The following is a 24,282-nucleotide window of genomic DNA, read 5'->3' on the forward strand; positions in this document are numbered from 1 at the left end:
CACAGTTGGAATTCTCATATATTTCCCACACACACATAGAAATAGATTTGACCATTTGGAACGTTTTGGAAGTTTCTATTAAAACATGAATATGGTCATCTGGAGACGTATTATATAAGAATACTTCTTGTGCCCAAAATAACCCAAACTGAAGACACCCCAAATGTTCAACCACAGAGAAATATAGTCCAGTACATTCACAAAATAAAACACTCCACAATCAGAATTATTAAACTGCTGCCAATAAAATGGATGGATTTTCCAGCTCCATGTTGAGCCTAAAGAGGTGGGCCCAAAAGAGGCTGCATAATTTGATTCCATGTGTATGATGTTCACAGGAAGATAGACTGCCAGACATGATGGCACATGCCTGTAATCCTGAAACTGTGCAGGCAGAGACAGGAGGATTTCAAGGTTTAGGCTAATCTGAACAACATGTTGGGGTTTTGTCTCAAATATATATATATTGCCAGATAAAGCTAGTTTACAGTGTTAGAAGTCAGTACTGTGGTCCCTTACTGGTGCACTCTTTGGAATATTTTTTTTTTCATTGAGAATATTCATACTTGAACATAATGTAGTTTGGTTATAAACTTCTCCCATCACCTTCTTTTGTCCCCTTCCCACACCCATGCCACTGTGAACCCCTTCTTCTTAGAGCTAGTCCTTCCTCTCCCTCCGTCTTCTTTTTCTTCCCCATTTGGCACACTGAAATGCTCACGAACCAATACAGTAAGGTCTTCGGGGGGAGTCTTGGAAGTCAGGACAGGGGCCATGGGAAGGAGACAATGTCTTCTCTTTAGTGTTCACTGTTTCCAGTGTGTCTCTTGATAAAATCCAGTGAGTTGTTGACTTATATCTTATGTAGTTCAAGTATCATGCTGTATTTCTGTGGGTTTCCTCGGTGCTCACTTTGTGCATTTTCCCAATCTCCTTCTTCCTTCCATCTTCCTGCTCCTAGGATTATATCCAGACTTGAGACTACACATAAGAAAGGGGGTGTATTATAATAATTTCTAATTCTTTGGCTAGTCAAACTGGTAATAGCTGTAGTAGTTTTGAAGGCAGAATCATGATTTGAATAGAAGAAAAGTAAATGATTTCCCAGAACTACTTTCAATAATGTAAATAAGTAAAAATTTAAAACAGAAACTACTTACTATTCTGTGGAAGCATGACCTAATCTTAAACCTACCATCTGTGTGACTTCCAATACATGACCTAGTGCTATTAAGCCTCAATGTCCTCATTTATAAAACAGTATTTACAATAATGGCCAGCACAAAGCCACCTCCAAAATACTAGCTCCCAGTGTACTGCTGGAATGAGAAGCAGGGAGCATTTGCCACTCAGATGGCCAGAACTTAGGTGGTTGTTAAGTATCAATATGTGAACATGACACTAATGTCATGAAAATATCTCTGAAAAAAAAAGTAAAACTGTTAAATCAGGGATTGCATACAGTCCTATAATCCCAGTATTGGAGAGGCCAAGGCAAGAAAATTGCCACAAGTTCCATGCCAACCCAGGCTACAGCATGAGAATTTGTCTCAATAGAAAGATGATGATAGATAGATGAATGATGATAGATAGACAGATAATAGATGATAGATAGATAGATAGATAGATAGATAGATAGATAGATAGATAGATAGATAGGCAGACAGATGGAAAAATATTGAGGCTAGAAAGGTCAGGGAAGGAAGGATCTGGAAGTTCATAGGAAAAAAGCTTTAGCTCTCTTTTCTCAGAAACTTCTAAATTTTTCTGTGAAAGTAGTTATCTGTGAACATCTGTTCAGAAATAGTGTTTTCTTTTGATGTTTAAATTTTAATTCATGTGGGGATGTAGTATGCTACAGCCAAGCATTCATGGGGTTTTAGGATAATATTTAATTACTACTCCCTGTTGAGAGATTCCTGTGGCTTTTATTCCATTCAAGTTGAGGGACTGAAAGATTCATGTTAGAATACCAGTTCACTCACTGCATGAATGTGGATTGTATAATGTTTGAATGTTTTATTGTCTGCAAGACAGAATTAAAGTGTGCCTCACAATGCAGTGTCTGAAGTACTCCAGAAACAAAATATGTTCTGAAGTATCTATCTATGATTTACTATGTAAATATTAGCTATAATTGATAACATTCCTCTCAAATACAGAATCTACAGGGAATGGTTTGTATACCATTGCATCATTTCTTCCTCTCTACAAATTTATCATTACAAATTTATGCTACTCACTGGTCTGACACTTTCTTATTCTTAATACAATTTTGAGAGATAATTTCACATTGAGGAGTCACATAACCTGGTCAAGGATACATTAAGTAGCAGAGATTGACCATCTTGAAAAAATGATACCATGCCTCATGTCCCTAATGTAGGAAGTCCCTAGGATGAGTAAAATAGTCATCCAATGCCACCTTTCTGACACATTTAATATTAAATCCCATATTAATGATGTAAAGCCCTAAGGCAGAATGGCCATGGAGATGAGAGGCGGGAGGCAGTGTGGAATAACAGAAAGGTTACAAAAGAATAGAATTTTAAACCAGCAGAAGAACACAATTCTCAACTGCTTGCCTCGTTGCCTTTATAAACGTGGGCACTTTCCTTTACTTGTTCTCTTGGGTTCCCTCTCCTGTAAATCGGGATCACAGAAGGAACAGCTCGCACTGAGGGGTTAGGAGATGAAAGGAGAAGATGTCACTAGACTTTAAAGATCTGCCAGAAAATTAGTGGTACTGTAGAAACCCCAGTCTAACAGAATGTTAACTAAGGTCTAAGAAGCCCAGCCAGGCTCTGGGAACACAGATGTCATGGAGACAGGAAGTGGGGTGTCATAGAAGACTCCAAATTAAGAACTTAACAAATAACTACAGCCGAGATGAGCCCTGACAATTTCCAGGACTTTTGGAATCAGTCTTTCCTTTGGGGGGGGATGGCAGAACGGGATGGTGTGTCAAATTCTGCCTGCGGAGGTACAAAGAACCATTCTAATTGTGGCCCTGACACTTATCACTTAGTTTTGAGCATGCTTTTTCGCAGTATTAATGTCAGGCACTAAAGAAATGAGGTAACCCATTCATTGACCTGTGACTGTCCCAACCCTATTCAGTTGGTAGTGCCTGAGTGCACACCAAGTTGCAGGGGCTGTTGTAAGAGCTGGTGCCATACAGCATAACACAAGTCACTGTTGCCACAAAAGCTGGCTGCCCGGAATGAGAAAGCTCTATAAACATGACAGATAAGTGACATGTACTGTGCCTGGACTAATGTCATGCACACTGGGGGAGCAAACCAGGGGACGGAAGAAGGGCCTAGTGTCTGAGGAAGCGTTCAGCATTGAACTACTAACAAAATGGCACAAATGGACTGAAGACCTGAAGTCTGAGTAGAGACCTTGTTGTGAATCTGTTTCTTCAGAATTAAAACATTTCCTTCTGGAGAGAGGAGGGAGGTTCATGAGACGAAAGAAATGAATGAAACTTGACTAGTCTCAGAAACCATAAGAGTCAGTCAGTTCAGAAAGTTACAAGATTCATGAGGTTCCCTCCCCAAGGTTTATAAATAAACTGAGAAGAAGGAGACTGTACTGTGGAACTGCCTTCAAGGTGGGCCATAAACATCAAGGATGTAACTTTTTCAAGTTGTCTCCCATGCTGAAGTAAGCTTTTCCCTGAGGGAGCACCCAAATGACACCCGTGATCCTGTGGGGAACCCCAATAAATTCATGGGATCACTCAGCTAGATTTGGGTGGGATCTTTTCTTTAGTCTCTCACCAGATGGATGAATGATGTGTGATCATGTCTACCCAGAAAAGGTTACACAACAGAACTATGAGAGGCTAAGAAATGAATCATGAACCTATAAGGGGAGAATAAGCCAGTCCATAACTAAAGATGGACGAAAGACCCGAGATGTGCTTACTTGTGAAGATGCAAGAGGAAGGGATAAATAAATATTGATGAAAGTAGGAAAGCAAGGGATGGTGGAGGCTATGGTCCAATGCCTTCTGTCTGGGTTACAAGGTTTAAATAACATCTGTGCAGCACTTGGGATAAGGTCTAGTTTGTAAAAGGGATAGTATATGCATTAAGTAATTGTTGTGGAGCTTGAAAGTTTCCTTTACCTAGAAAATCATCATTGCTATGAGATGCATCTGGAAAAATGTAGTTAGAAAAGGAAATGTCAGTATTTATGGTGATATGTAGAGTTTTTGAGGATTAGAGTGACCATGTGTTGTACCCTTATATGCCAGGACACTAAGGCTTTCTATCTAGCACTTGACATTAATGTATTGAGTGGGTCATAATAATTTTGTAGCCATAAATCTGTAATATGCTTCAAAACAGTTCATATCTCTTTGACAGTTAACATTAAATTGTCTTCCTGTGAGGAATTCTGGGAAATTTAAGAAACAGGAAAGAGCTATATCTGGCCAGGCTAATCTGAGTTAGTATGTGTTATGAAGGTCCAGGGATTGTCTTTGAAAGAGCTTGTTTATCCTTCTGAAATACCTGGCCAATTCATATATTTCAAAGTGTTTTTTTTGTTGTTGTTGTTGTTTTGTTTTGTTTTTGAGGCAAGCCCGGTGACTGGCCTTTTTTATGCAAAAGAGCAAGACAGAGAAAGAGAGAGAGAGAAAAAAATTAGCATGCCAGGGCCTCCAGCCACTGTAATGGAACTCCAAATGTATGTGGCCCTTGTGAGCATGGACGAACTTGTACACTTGCATAATCTGGTGCATCTGGTCATGTGGGACCTGGAGAGTTTAATATGGGTCTTCGGGCTTTGCAGGCAAGTGCCTTAACCACTAAGCCATCTCTCCAGTCCTTGAAGTGTTTTTAATATACACGTCTGCTCTGTGGTGCCAACATGTGATGCAGATCCAATGAGTCCACAGAGATTTCCTATAATTAACCCCTTGGGGTGGGAAAAATAATCTAGTAGGAAATGGGTTGAAGGAGATGTTTAGCACATACACCACAGGGATTTGGTACAATACATAGTACAATAACTACTCCACTAAAATGCCTAAATTTTGTAAGCTTTCCTGAGGTAGTGGGTATGCGGGGGTATTACTTAAATTAAATTTATTTTTATTATTGAAAACTTCCATAACTGTAGACATGACATTTCCATGACAGCCCCCCCCCACGTTCCCCTTCGCAACTCCAGTCTCCATCCTGTCCTCATGACGGGTATCGTTAACCATGCTGCCTGTGCTTCAGGGACAGAGGTAGCAAGAAAGGGCAGAACGTGTGTCAGAAAACAATCAAATGCAATGCATTTTAGATGGAAGATTGGCTCAGCTTAGAGTGTGCTGGAGAAGTAGACACTTGCCTGGGGAGTGTGAAAAATATTTCTGAAGAAAACATCAAGCTAAAACAGAAATAAGAGGGCTGGGAAGAGAGCTCAGCTGGTCAAGATCTCTCTATGCAAACATGAGAAATTTCAAAACCAGGGAAGGGCTATATCTGGCCAGGCTTATCTGAGTGAAAGGTATGCTATAAAGGGCTTGTCTGAGGAGTTTGAATTATAGGACACACAGAAAATTCATGCATGGTGGTACATGTCTTGAAGCCCAAGGCTGGAAATGTAGAGAAGGAGGACCCCTGAGGCCCTCTGGCCAGCCAGTTGATCCTGATTGCTGGTGTCCAGATTACCAAGAGACCTTGTCTCAAAGGGAGGTTAACTGCAATTCTGAGGGTGACACATTTTGTCCTCTATCCCCATGAACACTGCCCACAAACATGCACACACACAGAGACTTACAGGAAAAAAAAAAACAAACAAAAAACCAAACAACTCTGTGAGAGAATATTTTCCAATGATCAGTGTTGCTGAACAAAGATAACATTTATCCCAAGGGCACTGAGAACCCATTCATTCTTGACATCAGGAAAGTAATTTTATTATATTTATATTATTATTGTAGACATATGCCACAACAGCATTTCTGATTGTGATGCATGAAGAACATTGTGTGTATGTTTGAGAGAGACAGCATGAGAGAGAGAGAGAAAGAGAGAGAGAGAGAGGGAGGGAGGGAGAGGAGATTGCCATCTGTGGCCTACAGACTCATAGTATCCCATCCCATAAAAGCCTGTGTCGATGGATGAGAGAAGCAGAAGTGTGAAGGATGAAGTAGATACTCTGTGCAGACTGAAGGAGAAACAAGAGAGAAAAAGAATCAAAGGGTGGCTGGCTGCATGTGATCCGGAACTGTCACGAATGAAGGTGTATGATTGACAACCCTAACTTGCTCCTTCTTCATGAGATGTGTCATGATGACAGCTTTGCCATTTTGCAGACTAATGCGGGAGCTAAGATTGCCACTTCCTAGTAAATTGTCTATCCAAAAATATTTGAGCCATCACTATGTGCCAGGTGCTGCTGTTAGAAGAAACACAATAGCAAGGCACAGAGAAAAAACTCCTGTCCTTGTAGAGTTTGCATTCAGCACGGGAGGCACACAAAGAAAGTACCACAGTGTTGAGCAGCCTGGAAGCTCTCGAGATCGATAAAGTACTGACAGAGAGGAGATGAGCCACTTCAGTTAGAGGACAGGTCCTGCACCAGAAACCTGTGTGACATAGGGAGGACTAGCCAGGAAATCTAAGTGACAACAATACAAACGGAACAAACTGTAAGGACAATATACTAGCATGTTTCAGAAGAGTAAAGGAGACAATTGTAACCGGAAAAGAGGTGCCTGAGCAAGGGTGAGAAGCAGAAGGTGGGCCCCGGGCAGGCCGGCAGGCATTAGGGGGCCCTTGCAATGATTTTAACAGCTATTGAGTGATAAAAGGAGCCATAGAGGAATTTAAGAGGAGGGATGAAAAGAGATTTATATTTTGACAATCTCCCATCATGAGTATGCTGAAAAGAAACCACTGGTATATGTAGCAGTGGAAGGGGGTGAGTTAGGAAGTGTTTATCATAATCATATATTAGAGGTGAGTATCAGGTCACATACAAAGTTGGAAGTCATGGAAGCTGTGTGAAGCTTGGATTCTACCCCATCTGAAAAGATGTGTTAACAGGCCTGGATGTACATGAAAAGGAAAAGTGAAGAATCAGGGAAGGTGTAAGAGAAGCAGTCTGAGTGGAGGTGAGGGAAAGTTACAACTATTTTAAGTTATCAGAAATTCTCAATAACCAGCCATTCCTATTATTTGGTATTGATGTACAATCATGGTCAATATATAGACTTGTATATGTGTTACAGGTAGAGATAATGTTTGCAAAGAAAATCTCAGTAATTTAAAGACCTTAATATTTTGACTATTTGAGAGACAGACAGATCAGTGTTCCAGCACCTCCCCTCATGCACTCAACCCAACTGGGAAAAGTTTAATCAGCCACGATAACATCAAGACTCTTGCTAAACTAGAGGAGGCTGCAACCTCTCATTTAAGGTACTTTTAGACATCAATCCCACTGTGGCAGGAATGTTTATCTCTTAAAAGTCTATCAAGTTGAACATGGGGATCTTGCTGTATGGTTCATCCCATTTGGGACTCAAGTGTACATTACAAGCTGCCACATTTTCTAGTGGCCAAATCCTACTAGAGAGAGTAACACATAGCCTAAATCATATTCCTTCCAGGTCAAGTGACGCACTTCAGCTAGACTCTCCTCTGCATGGTCTACAGTGCCGTGCATGTGCTCAGATACAAAGACTGATGAGCAGTTACTAAGGCAAGTTTGTAATTTCTGGATTTCGGTTGCTCGTAGTTTCAGGAAAGCTGTTCCCTTTCAGGGCATCCATCATGATTTACGGTACGGCAGTGTTCACATGCTCCAGAATAGAGGATCACAATGAGCACTCCTTGACTTTCACAGTTCAGGAGTATGGGCTTGCATGGTTGGAAGCATGGGCTACTTGCCATCTGGGTACTTAGGGATTATTTTCTGCACTGGCAACTATATATGATCATTCCCGATAGCCTTGATTTATTTTATGGTGAATGTCAAATGCACCAGCAGGATTAAAGTGAGCCATGCTGACAAAGCTACTGCAAATGCCCCAGTATCTCTACATTTTTCTTCTAATGGCCTTGCTCCCTCTCCATCATTATGAAAACATATTCTATCTCCAGTGTCCTCTGTCCCATAAGGTTCCCATAGGAGCATTATAATTAACAATCTATAAAAGAAATACCACACCATGTGAAATTTAGGATCCTTGTCTATGTTTATTCACTTATCAAAATTTATTGAATTTCAATGCAATAGCAGACTGAAATGGCTTTCCCCATGTCAGAGTTCTGACAAATGACAGTATAATAGTTTTGAGAACTCCCACATCTCAATGTTGGGTGCTTAAGTATCTTTACAACACTTGTAAAAATTAGATAGTCCTGTATTAATTATTTCTTGCCTTCCAGCACTATACACCCAGGCCAGAAATCATGCAGAGGACACTGATAAGGCCAGAAGTGAGAACTTTGCTGAGGTGAAGACCACTGAAATGCTGCCAGTCCCAGCTCTGGTTCTATGTGTCTAGGAAGAGAGGGAGAAACTGCTTCCTGTACTCACCATAGGGAGACTTCAAGTACACCTCAAAGTGCTCCTGAAGATGAGGTCCTGGATGTGACGTAGCTTACAAAACCCAAGGTGCCCAGCCTGCCTCCATCCATGCCAGACCACAGGGCAAAATAACCCTCAGCAGACAGCTACCCTGTGCTTGGACTGCAGACAAGGGTCTGGTATCTGCTTTACAGGAACCCCACGTGAGAAAATTGTCCTAATCTTGTGGCAACTCTGCAACTGAGTCGTAGCAGAAATGAACCTTTCTCATCTCAGCGTCAGAGGGGCAGAGAGCCAGAGTTTCTGTAGGGCTCCGTGTGAAAACCTCCAGTTATGTCAGGCTTATTTTCAACAAGCAAAGATAGCAACCCCTGAGCCCCCTCCACCCCCACCTCATGTTGGAAAACTGAGGTACAAGTCACATAATATCTTGTTCTCTCTCCTAGAAAGCCTTCTAATCCTGCAAAGAAACAGCTATGAGTTTTAAATTATGATATCGTAATTGTAAAAGGGAAGCTTACACTCACTGCCTTCTACTGATTTCTCTGATTATGGAAGACTGAGAAGGGGGAAGGTAGGACACTCTTATCTTAAGTATATAACACTGTATTAATTGGTGAAATAAGTTTTCTTCTGAAAGAACCCAAATCGTGCATGGAGCTGCTTTATCACCGTTGTGCTCATAGGCTGTGGAGTTGGGTTAATGGATAAAGAGCTTGCCATGCATGAGTGAGAACCTCAGACTCCACATAAAAATCAAAAGCTGTGGTGGGCTTTGTATCCCTGTACCCTCACAGAATATCTGGCTTATTTTATGTAAAGAAATTGAAAACAAACAAACAGACTTAAATAACTTCCCCAATCACATAACTGCACCTCATAATATTCTTATGTCATGTTCCTAAGTATATACTATATCTTCCTTGTCATTAAATAATCTCTCAGATATAAATTTATGTGCCACAGAATAGCAATTCATAATTTCCTTCATTAAATCTTTGTCATTATATATCTAGATCAATTATAGTATATAATTAATGTCACTTAAAAGTGCCATGCTTTTAAGGTGTTACAGACATTTTCAAACATCACTATGTATCTCTCTGATTTTTTTCTTTGTAAACTCCTAGCAAGGTTGGCTATGTGAACATGAAAACCTTTTCAGTTTTACTTGGAAAATTACTCTCAATTCATATCACATAGCTGTGATTCTCCCAGGTCTTATAGGTGGTGAGCTTTCCCAATGTTGACTTGAGAACTGGAATGTTTGTCTTTTCTATTAATCTTTCCTGGGTGAATTTGGGAAATCAACAAAGAGTTTAGGGAATATTTGTAGATACAGAGTAAGGTAGCCTTTCCCATGAGGCTTCAGACCTGCCTGTAGCCAGAGACACATATACTCAGTAGTTCAGTGAAGACCTGGCTAAACCTTCTATTTCAGTGGAAAATCAACAACAGCCAAAAAAAAAAGCTTCTCAGACACTACAAGTAAGTTAAACACCCCAGGTGCTGAACTAAGTACTATCTTTCTGCAGATCAGAACTCTACTGAATGATTAATATGTATTTTCTTGGTTAGAGTCACATAGAGGGGTTGTGATTAGAGAGACTGTGAGTTGGAAAAGATGTAAATGAAAACATTCTACATCTGAATGCTCTACAGAGAGTCAGAGCCAGTACAAGGAGTAGGAAGATGGCATGGAATGGCTCCAGCCTTACCTGGTGAGTGACTTTGGAAAAGTAGCTATTTCTTAGCCTTTTAAAAATATATATATTTATTTATTTATTTAAGAGAGGGAGAAAGAAAAAGAGAGAAAGAGAGATAATAGGTGCACCAGGGCCTCTGGCAACTGCAAACAAATTCCAGATGCATGCACCTCCTTGTGCTTCTGGCTTACGTGGGTCCTGGAGAGTCAACCCAGGATCCTTAGGCTTTGCAGGCAGACACCTTAGCTGCTAAGCTAGCTCTCCAGCCCTGGCTATTTCTTAGTCTAACTCTCATTCCCAGGTTAGCTGAGGGTAAGCTCAGAGGTACCTAACATGTCTACATACCCGCTGGGTCACCCCACCACTGTGTCACCCCACTGATCCAGTAGACCATCTCACTTAATCTCACCAACCATGATGAGGAAGTAGTGCTACTGGCAAATTGCACTTAGAAGCATTACGCATGTCTAATCCCATCCCTTGGCCTCATAAACAGCAGAATGCCAACATGTCTGTTGAACTAGAATGGCTCCGGGATCACCCTCTTCATCCCTGTGACCTTGCCTGGGGCTAAGGAATGAGGGAGAAAGGAGTGTTGGACAGCTGCAGTTGCTCTGTTAGGAGACCATGGCTCATTACTGACATAAAACTTATTCACTGCCCCCAGAAGCTCTGTTAGGGGCAGCTCCCCTTGGACACAGAGAAGATGGTCACGAGGTGATGGCTGTCAGTGCAAAATGAAACTGGACTTAGCTATACGGAGGTTATAATCCCAACTCTAACAGCGACTGGCTAGATGGCACCTAATATGGTCTCCTTCTGAAATTTTATGTATTTATTTGTGTGTGTGTGGGGGGGGATAGAGGTAGCACCAAGGTCTCAGGCCAGTTCAAATGGAACATGGGATGTTTGTACCCCTGTTTGCATCTGGCTTTAAGTGGGTGGCTGGGAGTCTTTGTAAGCAAATGCCCTTAACCAATGAGTCATCTCCCTAACACCAAAGCATTCTCTTGTATGTGCAATGGTGTGGACCGGCCAGCCTCATGAGAGTAAACACTTGAAAAATGTCTGACACACCTCTCCCTACACAAAGCACCGTATGAGCAGTGACTACGTCAGAAGCTTTACTCACCACAAACCACAGTGAAGTCTAGATAATCCTTCAGCCATTACCCATCCCCCAGTAACGACTGAGTACCACCATCTCCTCAGGAGAAGCTCCGCCTCATGACCCCTCCCCTATCCATGGTGGGCTGGCGACCGCCTCTGTTCTGTGTGGGTTACTGTGTAGTTGACCACAATGTCTGTGAGTTCATGAGTGCCATGGCCATGTTATGTCTGGCCAAGACATTCCATAGGCTTCCTCCCTCCATACCCTCCAGCTCTTATATTCTTTTTCCCCCTACTTCCCCATTGCTCCCTCAACTTGAGAGGGGATCCTCAGGGCTGGGCCCGCAGCAGTCACTCATCATCAGCGTTTTGACTGAGTATGAGACTCTGAATTAAGCACAGCCCACTGCAAACAATAAGTTGTTATTGTGCAAGACAGCAGGAGTGTCTGTGAACATGGACGTAATGTGGACGAAACACTTCACTTTGCCGCCTCTTCTGAATTTCATCACCAGTAGAGCAGGCTGAACCAGTGACAAAGGGAAGATGGCAAAGAGGCTGCACACAGCAGTGCTACTGCCCAGGGTGCCCAGAGGAGGCCTTTGAGGAGTTGCCACAGACAAGGACCAACAGAAGATGTGCAAAGGGATGCAGTGCAGAAACAATGAGGAACAAAGATGGGAGACAACTGTAGATGCTGTAAGTGGAGAGGAGCTAGAGGGAGGAGGGAAGGAGAGAGAGGGGAGATAAGGAGAAAGAGGGTGAAGAGAAGGAGAGAAAGAGTGGAGAAGAGAGAGCAAGGGAGTAGAGGAGAAAGGGTGAAGAGGAGAGGGAGGGCAGTCATGGCTGAAGAAAGAAGTCTGTGAGGACTACAGACTGGTGACTGGAAGAGTCCCAAAGAGCCATGACGCCTTAAAGACCAAGAGTCTTGGACACCAGAGTTCCAATAACTATAGAACTAACCCCCAGCCCCATCAAGAGATATAGCCCCATCCTCCAGCCGGGTCTGACCTGACCTGACTCAACCCTTGAAGCTCGAGAGCAGGACAGTGCCAAGCACGGCGGGAACGCTGGCTGTGCCGGGCTCAGAGACCAGCATCCAGACCTGTCCAGCGGCTGCCACCTCTCGCCACTGCTGGGTGCGGGGAATGCATTAGCAGCCGAGGCTCAGGGCCACTGGAGTTTAAGTCTATGTGCCCAGAGCATGCCTCTGTCTGAGTTTGGAGCGCTCTTGGGGCTGTAAGCCTCAGGCTCTGGTTAGAGCCGTAGCACTCCAGCCCTCTGGATGACTAAAGCTGGAAGAGCTTCTCTTCACCAACCACAATTCCCATCTGGATCCTAGCAGGTGGATATGTAACAACTGAGTGTGAACTCAGAGAATCCACAAACCTGTTTTTTTGTTTTTTGTTTTTTTCATTTTTCTCTTGTATTGAAGCCACAAAGCAACACTTGCTGTCTTGTAGGACATATACAATAGCAGCAAGAGTACTGGACCAAGAGGATGGCTTAGAAGTTAGAGGCACTTTGTTGCAAAACCTGTCAGCCTGGGTTTAATTCCCAGCACCTGTGTAGAGCAAGATGCAAACTGCAGCTGTGATCCCAGGAGAATCCAGAGCTCGCCATTAATTTGCAGTCTTGCTGGTTATTTGCAGTGGCAAGAGACCTTATCTCAAGAGGTGAAGCGCAGACTCCTCAAAACGGTCCTCTGACCTCCACACATGCACTGTGGCACACACATACAAATAGATCAATTTAATGTTTTAGTGAGTAATGTCAGCTGTTGTCATGCATGAACATGTATGTGTCAGGCCCCTAAGAAAGCTCACCTCAGGAGAGCTTCAATAACTCTTGATGCCTGCAAGTGCCCTCCTCATGGTGCCATGAAAACTAGGGATAAAATGGGAGAGATAGTCTTTACATTTTTAAGAGAACAGAGTACTATCCAGTCTTCAATAATGCCAAATGTTCTCAGGCCCCAAGCAGAGGTCAGCAGATCAAATAAGCAGGCAAATGTCTATAGGAACCTCTCAAAAATAGAAGGAAGACTGAGAATTTGAAAGAATATAGAAGTTTCTTTTTACTTAAATGATTTTGGATTTTTAAACTTGGTAGATAAACAAAAAACTCCAGGAAAATGCTCTATCTGCACAGTTGCAAGTCCCTGGGGCATAGGAAAGGAGGTGCAAATGTGATTACCTTTAGGAAAGATGTGACGATCCCAGCAGAGAGAAAATGAAGCCTTTTCATTATTTTGGAATTCCCTTTGTAGCAGGGTTAGAAAACCTTTTTTTCTCTTTCAAAACAGAATCATTTTTTATTTTTTCTTTGCCTACATTTGCCCAAACCCTAAAGTCTGCTGGTTCCCCTTCCCCGCTGCATTTTCTCTATCTTATTGTGGAGACATACTCTTTCTTCTGGATGATTCCTGAACAGTCCTCAGTTTCTAGTCTTCTTAGTCACAGACCCACAGATGGCAGCTCTTTCCCCTGCACAGCCCTATTGAAATGCCATGGACACGAACGGATCTGTCTGTTGATTGTAGAATTAAAGCTTAAGTATTTATCTTGGCTTTCTATTTATGTCTCCACAAATTTGACTTCAAGAGTATTTATTTAAAAAAAAAAAAAACTTATTTGGCCGGGTGTCATGGCACACACCTTTAATCCCAGCACTCAGGAGGCAGAGGTAGGAGGATTAGGAGGATTGCCATGAGTTCAAGGCTACACTGAGACTACATAGTGAATTCCAGGTCAGCCTGGGCTAGAGTGAGACTCTACCTCGAAAAAAAAAAAACAAAAACTTATTTATTTATTTGCAAGCAGAGAGGGATAGAGAGAAGATTATATATATGTTCTCTCTATATCTATTTATTTATCTATATGTACACACACACACACACATATATATATATATAGAGAGAGAGAGAGAGGGGAAATGGGTGTGCCAGGGTATCTATCCACTCAAAACAAACTCCAGATGAATATGCCACTTTGTGCATCTAGCTTTTCATGGGAACTGAACTCTGGTTGTTAGGCTTTGCAGGCAAGCATCTTAATCACCGAGCCATCTCTCCAGCCCTTCAAGATCATTTCTGTAAGTTACACTTCATTATAAGATATTGATCTATCTAGTGACATTGTCTTCATAATTATTTTTTTGCTAAATTGCTTATAAGGCTTCCTATGAGCATGTATGGTAATGATTCTATATAATTACATTTATTGAGACTTTACTAATACACATATAATCCTAATACTTTGATACAGTCAGTAGTGTATGGACCAATTTATTATTGTCAGTATTGCCAGTTTATAGTTAATGAAACTAAAATTCAGAGAGTGGAAGTTGCTGCCTGAGATCACCCATGAAGAAACTTAACTAGCACTCAGACTTGGAGACCCAAACGCCACTTGCCCAGCAGTTGCATGTCAATCCCTCTCTGGAGCCAGGGCCTTTGCTGTCTGCCCCGAGGCAGCACCTCCTCCTGAGTGGAAGTTCCAAGATTTGACATTCTCTACGGGCACTTGATGTCTACACAACTGTTGTATAATGCACACACAAGGTAGGAAATGAAGTGTAGTTGGCTGAATTCTCTGTAGCAATTAAATACCCATCTTCATTTAGAGTGCTAGGAAAATCTCTATTACAGAGTGGTAGATCAAGTAGTCTTGTCATGGTCTACCCCAAAGTTCCTTATCTAGACCCACATGTGCCTATGAATGTCCACATTTAATACTTTCAGTGAAATTACCTTTCATATAATTTTAAGCTTTTCTTCTAAACAAAAGGGTAAGTTATTCTCTGTGCCTTTAGGAGAATACAAAGGTAAGGCCAGTTGTTTGTTTGACTGGGATCAGAGCATCCACCTATGTGGTCATCACATTAGTGACACAAAGAGACACGGAGGAGGCCGGGTCTGCAAATCTATCTAGACTGTAAACCGTTAGTCAAATGGGCACCTGATGGGTCTGCAAATTTATCTAAACTGTCTACAAGCCCATCTAGACGGTAAGACTGTAAGTCAATGGGCACCTGATGGGTCTGCAAATGCATCCAGATGGTAAGTCAGATGGGCACATGATGGACAGCAGTCTGTCTCCTGGTCAGAAATTTTCTAATAACAGTCAATCTTAACCACTTCTAACAGTGTGCACAAGATATTTTAAATGTTTTTACATTTGTCAACAAAATATATTGTTAAGTATCATTGAGGTAAATTTGTTTCAATATACTAATAGAGACAAAATATAACTTTTCTTCAAATATGTTGGTTCCAGGAAAGTGTGAGGCAAAGCTGGCTTACATAACAAGTTTGACTACCAGAGCCACATAGTAAGAAGTTGTCTCAAAAAGATAAACTTTCAGGGCTGAAGAGATGGCTTAGCAGTTAAGATGTTTGCCTGCAAAGCCAAGGGACCTTGGTTTGTTTTCCCAGGACTCACATATGCCAGATGCACAAGGGAGCACATACATCTGGAGTTCGTTTGCAGTGGCTAGAAGCCCTGGCATGCCCATTCACATTTTCTCTCCCTCTCTCTCTCTCTCTCTCTCTCTCTCTCTCTCTCTCTGCCTCTTTCTCTCTCTCAAATAAACAAACAATAAAATATATTTTTTTTAAAAAAAGATAAACATTTATCTAGGCCCGAAATTCTCAGACTGTGAGCCTTGTCTCCCAGGGGTCACCGTGTGACGTCAGGAGATAATTTAGATCGTCCTGACTGGATATGGGAGAGCCAGCGGTGTTCAATAGACAGCATCCGGGGATGCTAACTGCCCTGCAGTGCACGAGGGAATCTTCCAAAACAAATGTCCTGGTCCAAAAACACCCATAATGCCAGAGTTAAGGAATCCCAATCTAGATATACCAAATGTCTTATGTTTCACATATTCTTCTTACGTCCAGATTTTTTGCATCTGTGTATGTGTGTCTGTGTGTGGAGGTGTGTGTGCCTGTGTGTGGAGGTGTGTGTGCCTGTGTGTGGAGGTGTGTGTGCCTGTGTGTGGAGGTGTGTGTGTCTGTGTGTGGAGGTGTGTGTGCCTGTGTGTGGAGGTGTGTGTGTCTGTGTGTGGAGGTGTGTGTGCCTGTGTGTGGAGGTGTGTGTGTCTGTGTGTGGAGGTGTGTGTGTCTGTGTGTAGAGGTGTGTGTGTCTGTGTGTGGAGGTGTGTGTGTGTCTGTGTGTGGAGGTGTGTGTGCCTGTGTGTGGAGGTGTGTGTGTCTGTGTGTGGAGGTGTGTGTGTCTGTGTGTGGAGGTGTGTGTGCCTGTGTGTGGAGGTGTGTGTGTCTGTGTGTGGAGGTGTGTGTGCCTGTGTGTGGAGGTGTGTGTGTCTGTGTGTGGAGGTGTGTGTGTCTGTGTGTAGAGGTGTGTGTGTCTGTGTGTGGAGGTGTGTGTGTGTCTGTGTGTGGAGGTGTGTGTGCCTGTGTGTGGAGGTGTGTGTGTCTGTGTGTGGAGGTGTGTGTGCCTGTGTGTAGAGGTGTGTGTGTCTGTGTGTGCCTGTGTGTAGAGGTGTGTGTGTCTGTGTGTGGAGGTGTGTGTGTCTGTGTGTGGAGGTGTGTGTGTGCCTGTGTGTGGAGGTGTGTGTGTCTGTGTGTGGAGGTGTGTGTGCCTGTGTGTGGAGGTGTGTGTGTCTGTGTGTGGAGGTGTGTGTGCCTGTGTGTGGAGGTGTGTGTGCCTGTGTGTGGAGGTGTGTGTGTGTCTGTGTGGAGGTGTGTGTGCCTGTGTGTGGAGGTGTGTGTGTCTGTGTGTGCCTGTGTGTAGAGGTGTGTGTGTCTGTGTGTGGAGGTGTGTGTGCCTGTGTGTGGAGGTGTGTGTGTCTGTGTGTGGAGGTGTGTGTGTCTGTGTGTGGAGGTGTGTGTGCCTGTGTGTGGAGGTGTGTGTGCCTGTGTGTGGAGGTGTGTGTGTCTGTGTGTGGAGGTGTGTGTGTCTGTGTGTGGAGGTGTGTGTGTCTGTGTGTGGAGGTGTGTGTGCCTGTGTGTGGAGGTGTGTGTGTCTGTGTGTGGAGGTGTGTGTGCCTGTGTGTGGAGGTGTGTGTGCCTGTGTGTGGAGGTGTGTGTGTGTCTGTGTGGAGGTGTGTGTGCCTGTGTGTGGAGGTGTGTATGTCTGTGTGTGGAGGTGTGTGTGCCTGTGTGTAGAGGTGTGTGTGTCTGTGTGTGGAGGTGTGTGTGTGTCTGTGTGTGGAGGTGTGTGTGTGTCTGTGTGGAGGTGTGTGTGTCTGTGTGTAGAGGTGTGTGTGTCTGTGTGTGGAGGTGTGTGTGTGTCTGTGTGTGGAGGTGTGTGTGTGTCTGTGTGTGGAGGTGTGTGTGTCTGTGTGTGGAGGTGTGTGTGCCTGTGTGTGGAGGTGTGTGTGTCTGTGTGTGGAGGTGTGTGTGCCTGTGTGTAGAGGTGTGTGTGTCTGTGTGTGGAGGTGTGTGTGCCTGTGTGTGGAGGTGTGTGTGCCTGTGTGTGGAGGTGTGTGTGTGTCTGTGTGGAGGTGTGTGTGTCTGTGTGTGGAGGTGTGTGTGTCTGTGTGTGGAGGTGTGTATGTCTGTGTGTGGAGGTGTGTGTGTCTGTGTGTGGAGGTGTGTGTGTGTCTGTGTGTGGAGGTGTGTATGTCTGTGTGTGGAGGTGTGTGTGTCTGTGTGTGGAGGTGTGTGTGTGTCTGTGTGTGGAGGTGTGTATGTCTGTGTGTGGAGGTGTGTGTGCCTGTGTGTGGAGGTGTGTGTGTCTGTGTGTGGAGGTGTGTGTGTCTGTGTGTGGAGGTGTGTGTGTGTCTGTGTGGAGGTGTGTGTGTCTGTGTGTGGAGGTGTGTGTGCCTGTGTGTGGAGGTGTGTGTGTCTGTGTGTGGAGGTGTGTGTGTGTCTGTGTGGAGGTGTGTGTGCCTGTGTGTGGAGGTGTGTGTGTCTGTGTGTGTCTGTGTGTGGAGGTGTGTGTGTGTCTGTGTGGAGGTGTGTGTGCCTGTGTGTGGAGGTGTGTATGTCTGTGTGTGGAGGTGTGTGTGTGTCTGTGTGTGGAGGTGTGTGTGTCTGTGTGTGGAGGTGTGTATGTCTGTGTGTGGAGGTGCGTGTGCCTGTGTGTAGAGGTGTGTGTGTCTGTGTGTGGAGGTGTGTGTGTCTGTGTGTGGAGGTGTGTGTGTGTCTGTGTGTGGAGGTGTGTGTGCCTGTGTGTGGAGGTGTGTGTGCCTGTGTGTGGAGGTGTGTGTGTCTGTGTGTGGAGGTGTGTGTGTCTGTGTGTGGAGGTGTGTGTGTGTCTGTGTGGAGGTGTGTGTGCCTGTGTGTGGAGGTGTGTGTGTCTGTGTGTGTCTGTGTGTGGAGGTGTGTGTGTGTCTGTGTGGAGGTGTGTGTGCCTGTGTGTGGAGGTGTGTGTGCCTGTGTGTGGAGGTGTGTGTGTCTGTGTGTGGAGGTGTGTGTGTGTCTGTGTGGAGGTGTGTGTGCCTGTGTGTGGAGGTGTGTGTGTCTGTGTGTGTCTGTGTGTGGAGGTGTGTGTGTGTCTGTGTGGAGGTGTGTGTGCCTGTGTGTGGAGGTGTGTGTGCCTGTGTGTGGAGGTGTGTGTGTCTGTGTGTGGAGGTGTGTGTGTGTCTGTGTGGAGGTGTGTGTGCCTGTGTGTGGAGGTGTGTGTGTCTGTGTGTGTCTGTGTGTGGAGGTGTGTGTGTGTCTGTGTGGAGGTGTGTGTGCCTGTGTGTGGAGGTGTGTGTGCCTGTGTGTGGAGGTGTGTGTGTCTGTGTGTGGAGGTGTGTGTGCCTGTGTGTGGAGGTGTGTGTGCCTGTGTGTGGAGGTGTGTGTGTCTGTGTGTGGAGGTGTGTGTGTCTGTGTGAGCTGTGTGTAGGGACCGGGTGTCATCTTCAGACAATGTCACTTCTCTGAGAACAAGCTCTCTTACCGGCCTGGAGCTCAGCAATTAGGACAGACTTTTTGGCCAGCGGGCTGAACCTCGCCAGTGTTAGGCTTGCTGGTGCACCCTGCCACAAACAATTATTTTGTTTGCTTATTTAGCATACTTGGGTTTGAACTCAGGGCTTCATGCTCAGAAGGCTAACCCTTTACCCACTGAGCTATGTCTACAGCCCCTGCTGTCAGATTTATAAGTAGAAACACCAAGCCAAAAGTTGTGTGACTCTTACTTCTCAGAGGAGGGCAGCTAAGATCTCCAAACTTGGTGTTTCTCACTTAAGTTTTCATTTGGGAAATCTTTGTGATGACATACGGCTTTTCTTCCCTTCATTGTGTAGCTGGTTATAGCATGTTGCCATGGTACCTTCTCCTTTTAGCCTTGGGGAGGCTAACAGCAGAACTTTCACCTATAGCCCTTTGTTTCCACCAAAGAGAAGTCCTTTTACGTCTTACTGCTCTTTCTACATATCCACATTCCCACGCAACCACGTCAGGGGAGAGGCGCGAGAAGCAACTGTCATGTGGTAACCGAGTAACCAGCACAGCGTGCCCAGAAACTAACACAGGAAAACGTTTGTTCTCCTTGAGTGGGATGACAGAAACAAACCAAAACAAGATCTCATGCAAGTGAGACAAGTTTACTCCACAAGCATGCGTGGAGCTCCCATCACTGAAGTCCAGAAGAAATTGTATTTAAAATAATGATTTCTGTGATTTAAGAAATACAGATGAAATTTGGAAGGCTAAATATCACAAGCAATGAAAAATACAATAACCAAAGGGTCCAAAGAAACACTTCAAGACTAAGCCTGAGTATGTGGCTCCAACAAGGGCATTTAGTTAGACCTGGAATAACAACAACTAAATCAGCAATGTACGTAGTCATGCCACAGGACCCTCACAGCTCACCTGTGTTTCTCCTTTGGCTCTGACTCTCGAGACATTTGACATGACTGCTCAGTGGCAGATAGAATTATGTAATGTCTATTGCTGATGATGAACATGGCAAAATAACTTAGACAAGACAAAATGATTTGAAATATTTGTCTATTATGCATCTTTTGTACAATGATTGGAGAATATATTATATCCTTTCCATGATAAAAAAAAAAAAAACTCAAAGAACTAGACTGTAGGTCAATATTGTATGGGTGACTTTGCTACAGTTAGAGCAAGCACTTTTTAGTTTTTCCTCAGGAGATATTATAAAAATTTGAAGCAGGTGGGACAACTGACTGCAGCTGTAATATTCCTCAAGGCACTCAGGCATGCCTAGCACTATGTTCATTCTGCTTCTAGTCTTGTTTTTTCTCTTGTACCTATATTTATCATGTTCTACACTATGGACCAAAATGTGTGGAAAAGATACAAAAGGGCAAATGAACAAGTCATATGAAATCAGAATCACTTTTCCTGCTATACTCCATGGTCTATAGCAGTGCCCCTTTCCAGTTATTTGTGATTGAGAAAGAATGATAGCCTCACAATAGATACTATGCAATAAACAGAGGTGCTTGGCAAAACTGTCAATTTGCAGACCTGCTTCCTAACATTCTGTAGCGTAGTCTGGACAGTCTGGGTCTATGGGGAGTAGGGGAGGCTTTATGGTGAGAGGTCCAGAGTATATGATGAGAGTTGTCAAGCATCTATGGGGAATGGCTGAGGATCTATGAGGAGTGGTCAAGCGTCTATGGGGAATGGCTGAGGATCTATGAGGACTGGTCAAGTATCTATGGGGAATGGCTGAGGATCTATGAGGAGTGGTTCAGGATCTCTGTTTTCATAAGAAATCATACATTGAGAAACCCATGCAAGGTTTGAAAGCACATGTCTTGTGGGAAGGTAATTGAATTTTATTCTCACTTTTAGTAACCACAGAGGTTATTGACCACAGCTTTAGTTTAAAACTATAAAGTGGGTGTACAATATGTATCTCTTTCATTTGTCTATATATAAACTATTCAATGACAAATACTGGCTCAATTAGTACACAGAGAATGGCATCTTAGAGGTGTCTTCTCATTGTTATCAACCTTGCCATAGACTGTCCCCACTGACTCACTCATATACACACATGTTCATATACATACATATATATACAGACACACACATAGGAACATGCATGTTCTCAGAGTAATGAAAATTCTTTAGTTCTTTGAGTTGTTTTAAAAAGCAAAATTGGCAAGATTTCTTAAGCTCCATGTGGTGATACTAATGTTGCTCAGAGGCAGGGTCTGGCACTTGTTTCCTAATATGACAGACTAATTAATTAGTACTATTTAATAAATGTAATTTGGCATATTGATAACATTACAAAATGTGGAGACAATGGTATAAGTATTCACTGAATTCTTTTTGAATACTTCATTAAATTTTGGCATGTTTTGAATAAAAATCCACAGACAGTACAATGTAACATGTTGGCCAGGGTAGAGAACAATTAATGAATTCATTTAAAAAAAATATTGCCTAAATTTGGAAACTTATAAAGAGGAAGGAAAGAAAACAATAGCTTGCTTGGCTTTCTTGCATCAGAGAACGCTCACTAAGAGGGATAATGACGCTGTGCCCTGTTTTCATCCTCCTAGGTGCTATTATTTGAGAAGCATCAGGTGTGATAGCCACTCAACAAAACACAATTTGGCAATTTTGGTTTCATAGAATACATGAGGAAATAAACCTTATGTCTGTTTATTTCTGCACAGTATGGACTCTAGCTCACATTCCAATCATTGGCATTAACATCAGACATCACTTATATACAAGCAGGACTTTACCCATCACAGGTGGGAGCTGGATCACAGAACAGCCAAGTGTAAACATCGCAGACATTGTAGACACAAAGGTGGACATAACCGAACAGTACTAATGATAACATGCTTATATTATCAGTTCCTTGAATGACAACTTCTAATAAGCCAATATTAGAATAAAACCCCAAGCACACAATAAACCCACTGCTGGAATTATTTAATGTGCTTTTTTGTCAGGAGTGTACACAGTTAATTTATATTCTGACAACACAGCAGATCGTTACAACTTCAATGGTGGTGCACGGTGCTACCCAATTGATAAATGGGGCCGGTCAGTTCATCGGGTTTTATCTCTCATTAGCCCTGAAAAATGCACACTGCAAACTGTAGCAGAGAAGACTTGCCCTTGCTAAAGTAGATGCCTTGGGGAGAGGACAGATGAGTTCTGTGTTCAGAGGAAAGCAGCATCCATGCCTTTATCACGCATACTTGGAAAGCCATGACATCATCATAAATACAGGGATCAAGTCAACTACAGAGGCCCAAAGAAACTGTTCCAATTTCTCTTAACCCCCCAGCCCCCACACAGATTTCCCTCTGCCCGCAAAAATCAGACAAGGTTACCTTTCTCGCAGTGGCTTCCTGTGAACCCAGAGGGACACACACAGTGGTTAGGGGCCACGCACGTCCCACCATACCTGCAGCCCGCTTCACAGAATGCTGTGAAGAAAGAACAAATATTTTGCTGAGTAAAACGTGTAGACACATAGGAGCACATAGGAGCACTGACATTGCCTTGTGATACAGGGCATATGCCTCTGTATTGATGTAGCAAATGTAACAAAACCTCTTTCCCTGGTTTATATGAAACTGGCTGAAATGTAAAACATTAAGCACAGGGCTGGCATGTGTACAACAAGAGTGAAAATTCAGAACTATTACTACTTCTGTTTTGATTGATTGATATGAAATCAAGGTGGGTAAGGTGAGCAGCTAGAAAGGGAAAGGTCAGGTGGAGGCAAGCGCTCATTTGATGCTCATCATTTTATAATCGATCCTTTGCCACTAAATGTCTTTTATATTGTCTTTTATGACCATATTTCTTTTATTTTTTCCCCGAAGGACTTTCAATAGATAGTGACATTTTTGTTAACATAATAATTGTAATGAGTTCTTTCCTTTTAAATATTGATGTTCTTTCCTATATTTTAGCAGTAGAAATAATACATTGTTTTCACCAATAAATGCTTAGATTACCCCAAATTATTTCCTTGGGGAAAAATGTCTTCATGTGGAAATGCTGGTGAGAAGAACATGCACTTCTGCTTTGGATAAGCCTTGCAGAGGTTTTGCAATTCCCCACTCCCTACTTCCGTCCTGGGGAGTGAGTTTCCCTGAATGTGCTTGCAGCAGCCGCATGGTGGCGCTGTGCCTGGCTCACTGCCACACAGACACAATCTCCCATTCCCATATGATCAATGCTCCGCCATCTGCTGTCTTACCCACCGCACTCTGAGAGCCACAAGGACAAGTGGCGGGACTGGTTTTCCCCACCATTCTGCCCTCAGCACCTACCACACCCTAAATACAGAGGTATTGATTGCATCCTTTAATATGAAGCTATTAGGTAGTTCTGATATGAACGCTCTTGTTCTTACAATTCTGCCTCACTTCCATCCAGAACAGTGAACATGTGTGGCTTCATCACCAGTAATCTAATATGCCAACTAACAAAGATACTCAGATTTATTTTTAATGAAGTTGATTGGAAACGTTAAAGCTGAGTGTCTTCTATTCACACGAGTATTGGCTGAGCAGATGTTTTAAATTTTAATTGTAGTAAGAAAATTACTGGAAAAAGTCATGGCTCCATTTTATCATCATCACATAATTAATATGAGTCTCACTTTAAACAGCCATTGGATGTATCTAGATTGTTTAATTCCAGTCCAAAAGCATAGACCATTTCACAGTGGTTTGTTGCTGTTGTTTGTTTGTTTGTTTGTTGTCCTCCATGCTGTTTCTTTCCTTTGGGGCCATCAACGCTGAGTGAGGCCCTTGACTGCTCCAGGGACCACAGACCTTGGAATGTAAGCAGCATTCCCCACCAGCTTCTTAATATGTGGATGTATAAAAAGGTTTAGATAATTTCTGTCAGGTATGTTCTTCACAAAATCTTCTCTATGCCTTCAAAAAATCACACATTCTGAGGTCTGCTTACTGACACTTCAAATATGGTATTTAAAGTAGAATTCTGCCAGGCATAGTAGTGCATGCCTTTAACCCAGCACTTGGGAGGCAGTAGGAG

The 24,282-nt window shown here is 43.2% G+C and overlaps 1 protein-coding gene across 4 annotated transcripts in view; it reads right to left on the bottom strand.

Moving 5' to 3' along the window:
• Nell1 (neural EGFL like 1) overlaps positions 1–24,282 on the bottom strand; it is a 916,515-nt gene that overhangs the window by 179,628 nt on the left and 712,605 nt on the right. For all 4 annotated transcript variants that reach the window (XM_045145536.1, XM_045145534.1, XM_045145535.1 and 1 more), the window contains one exon: positions 22,599–22,694. In XM_045145536.1, the coding sequence (XP_045001471.1) occupies positions 22,599–22,694 (96 nt within the window). The remainder of the gene's footprint in view (positions 1–22,598; positions 22,695–24,282) is intronic.

The sequence above is a fragment of the Jaculus jaculus genome, chromosome 3 (assembly GCF_020740685.1).
Source record: "Jaculus jaculus isolate mJacJac1 chromosome 3, mJacJac1.mat.Y.cur, whole genome shotgun sequence".
Classification (NCBI taxonomy): Eukaryota; Metazoa; Chordata; class Mammalia; order Rodentia; family Dipodidae; genus Jaculus; species Jaculus jaculus.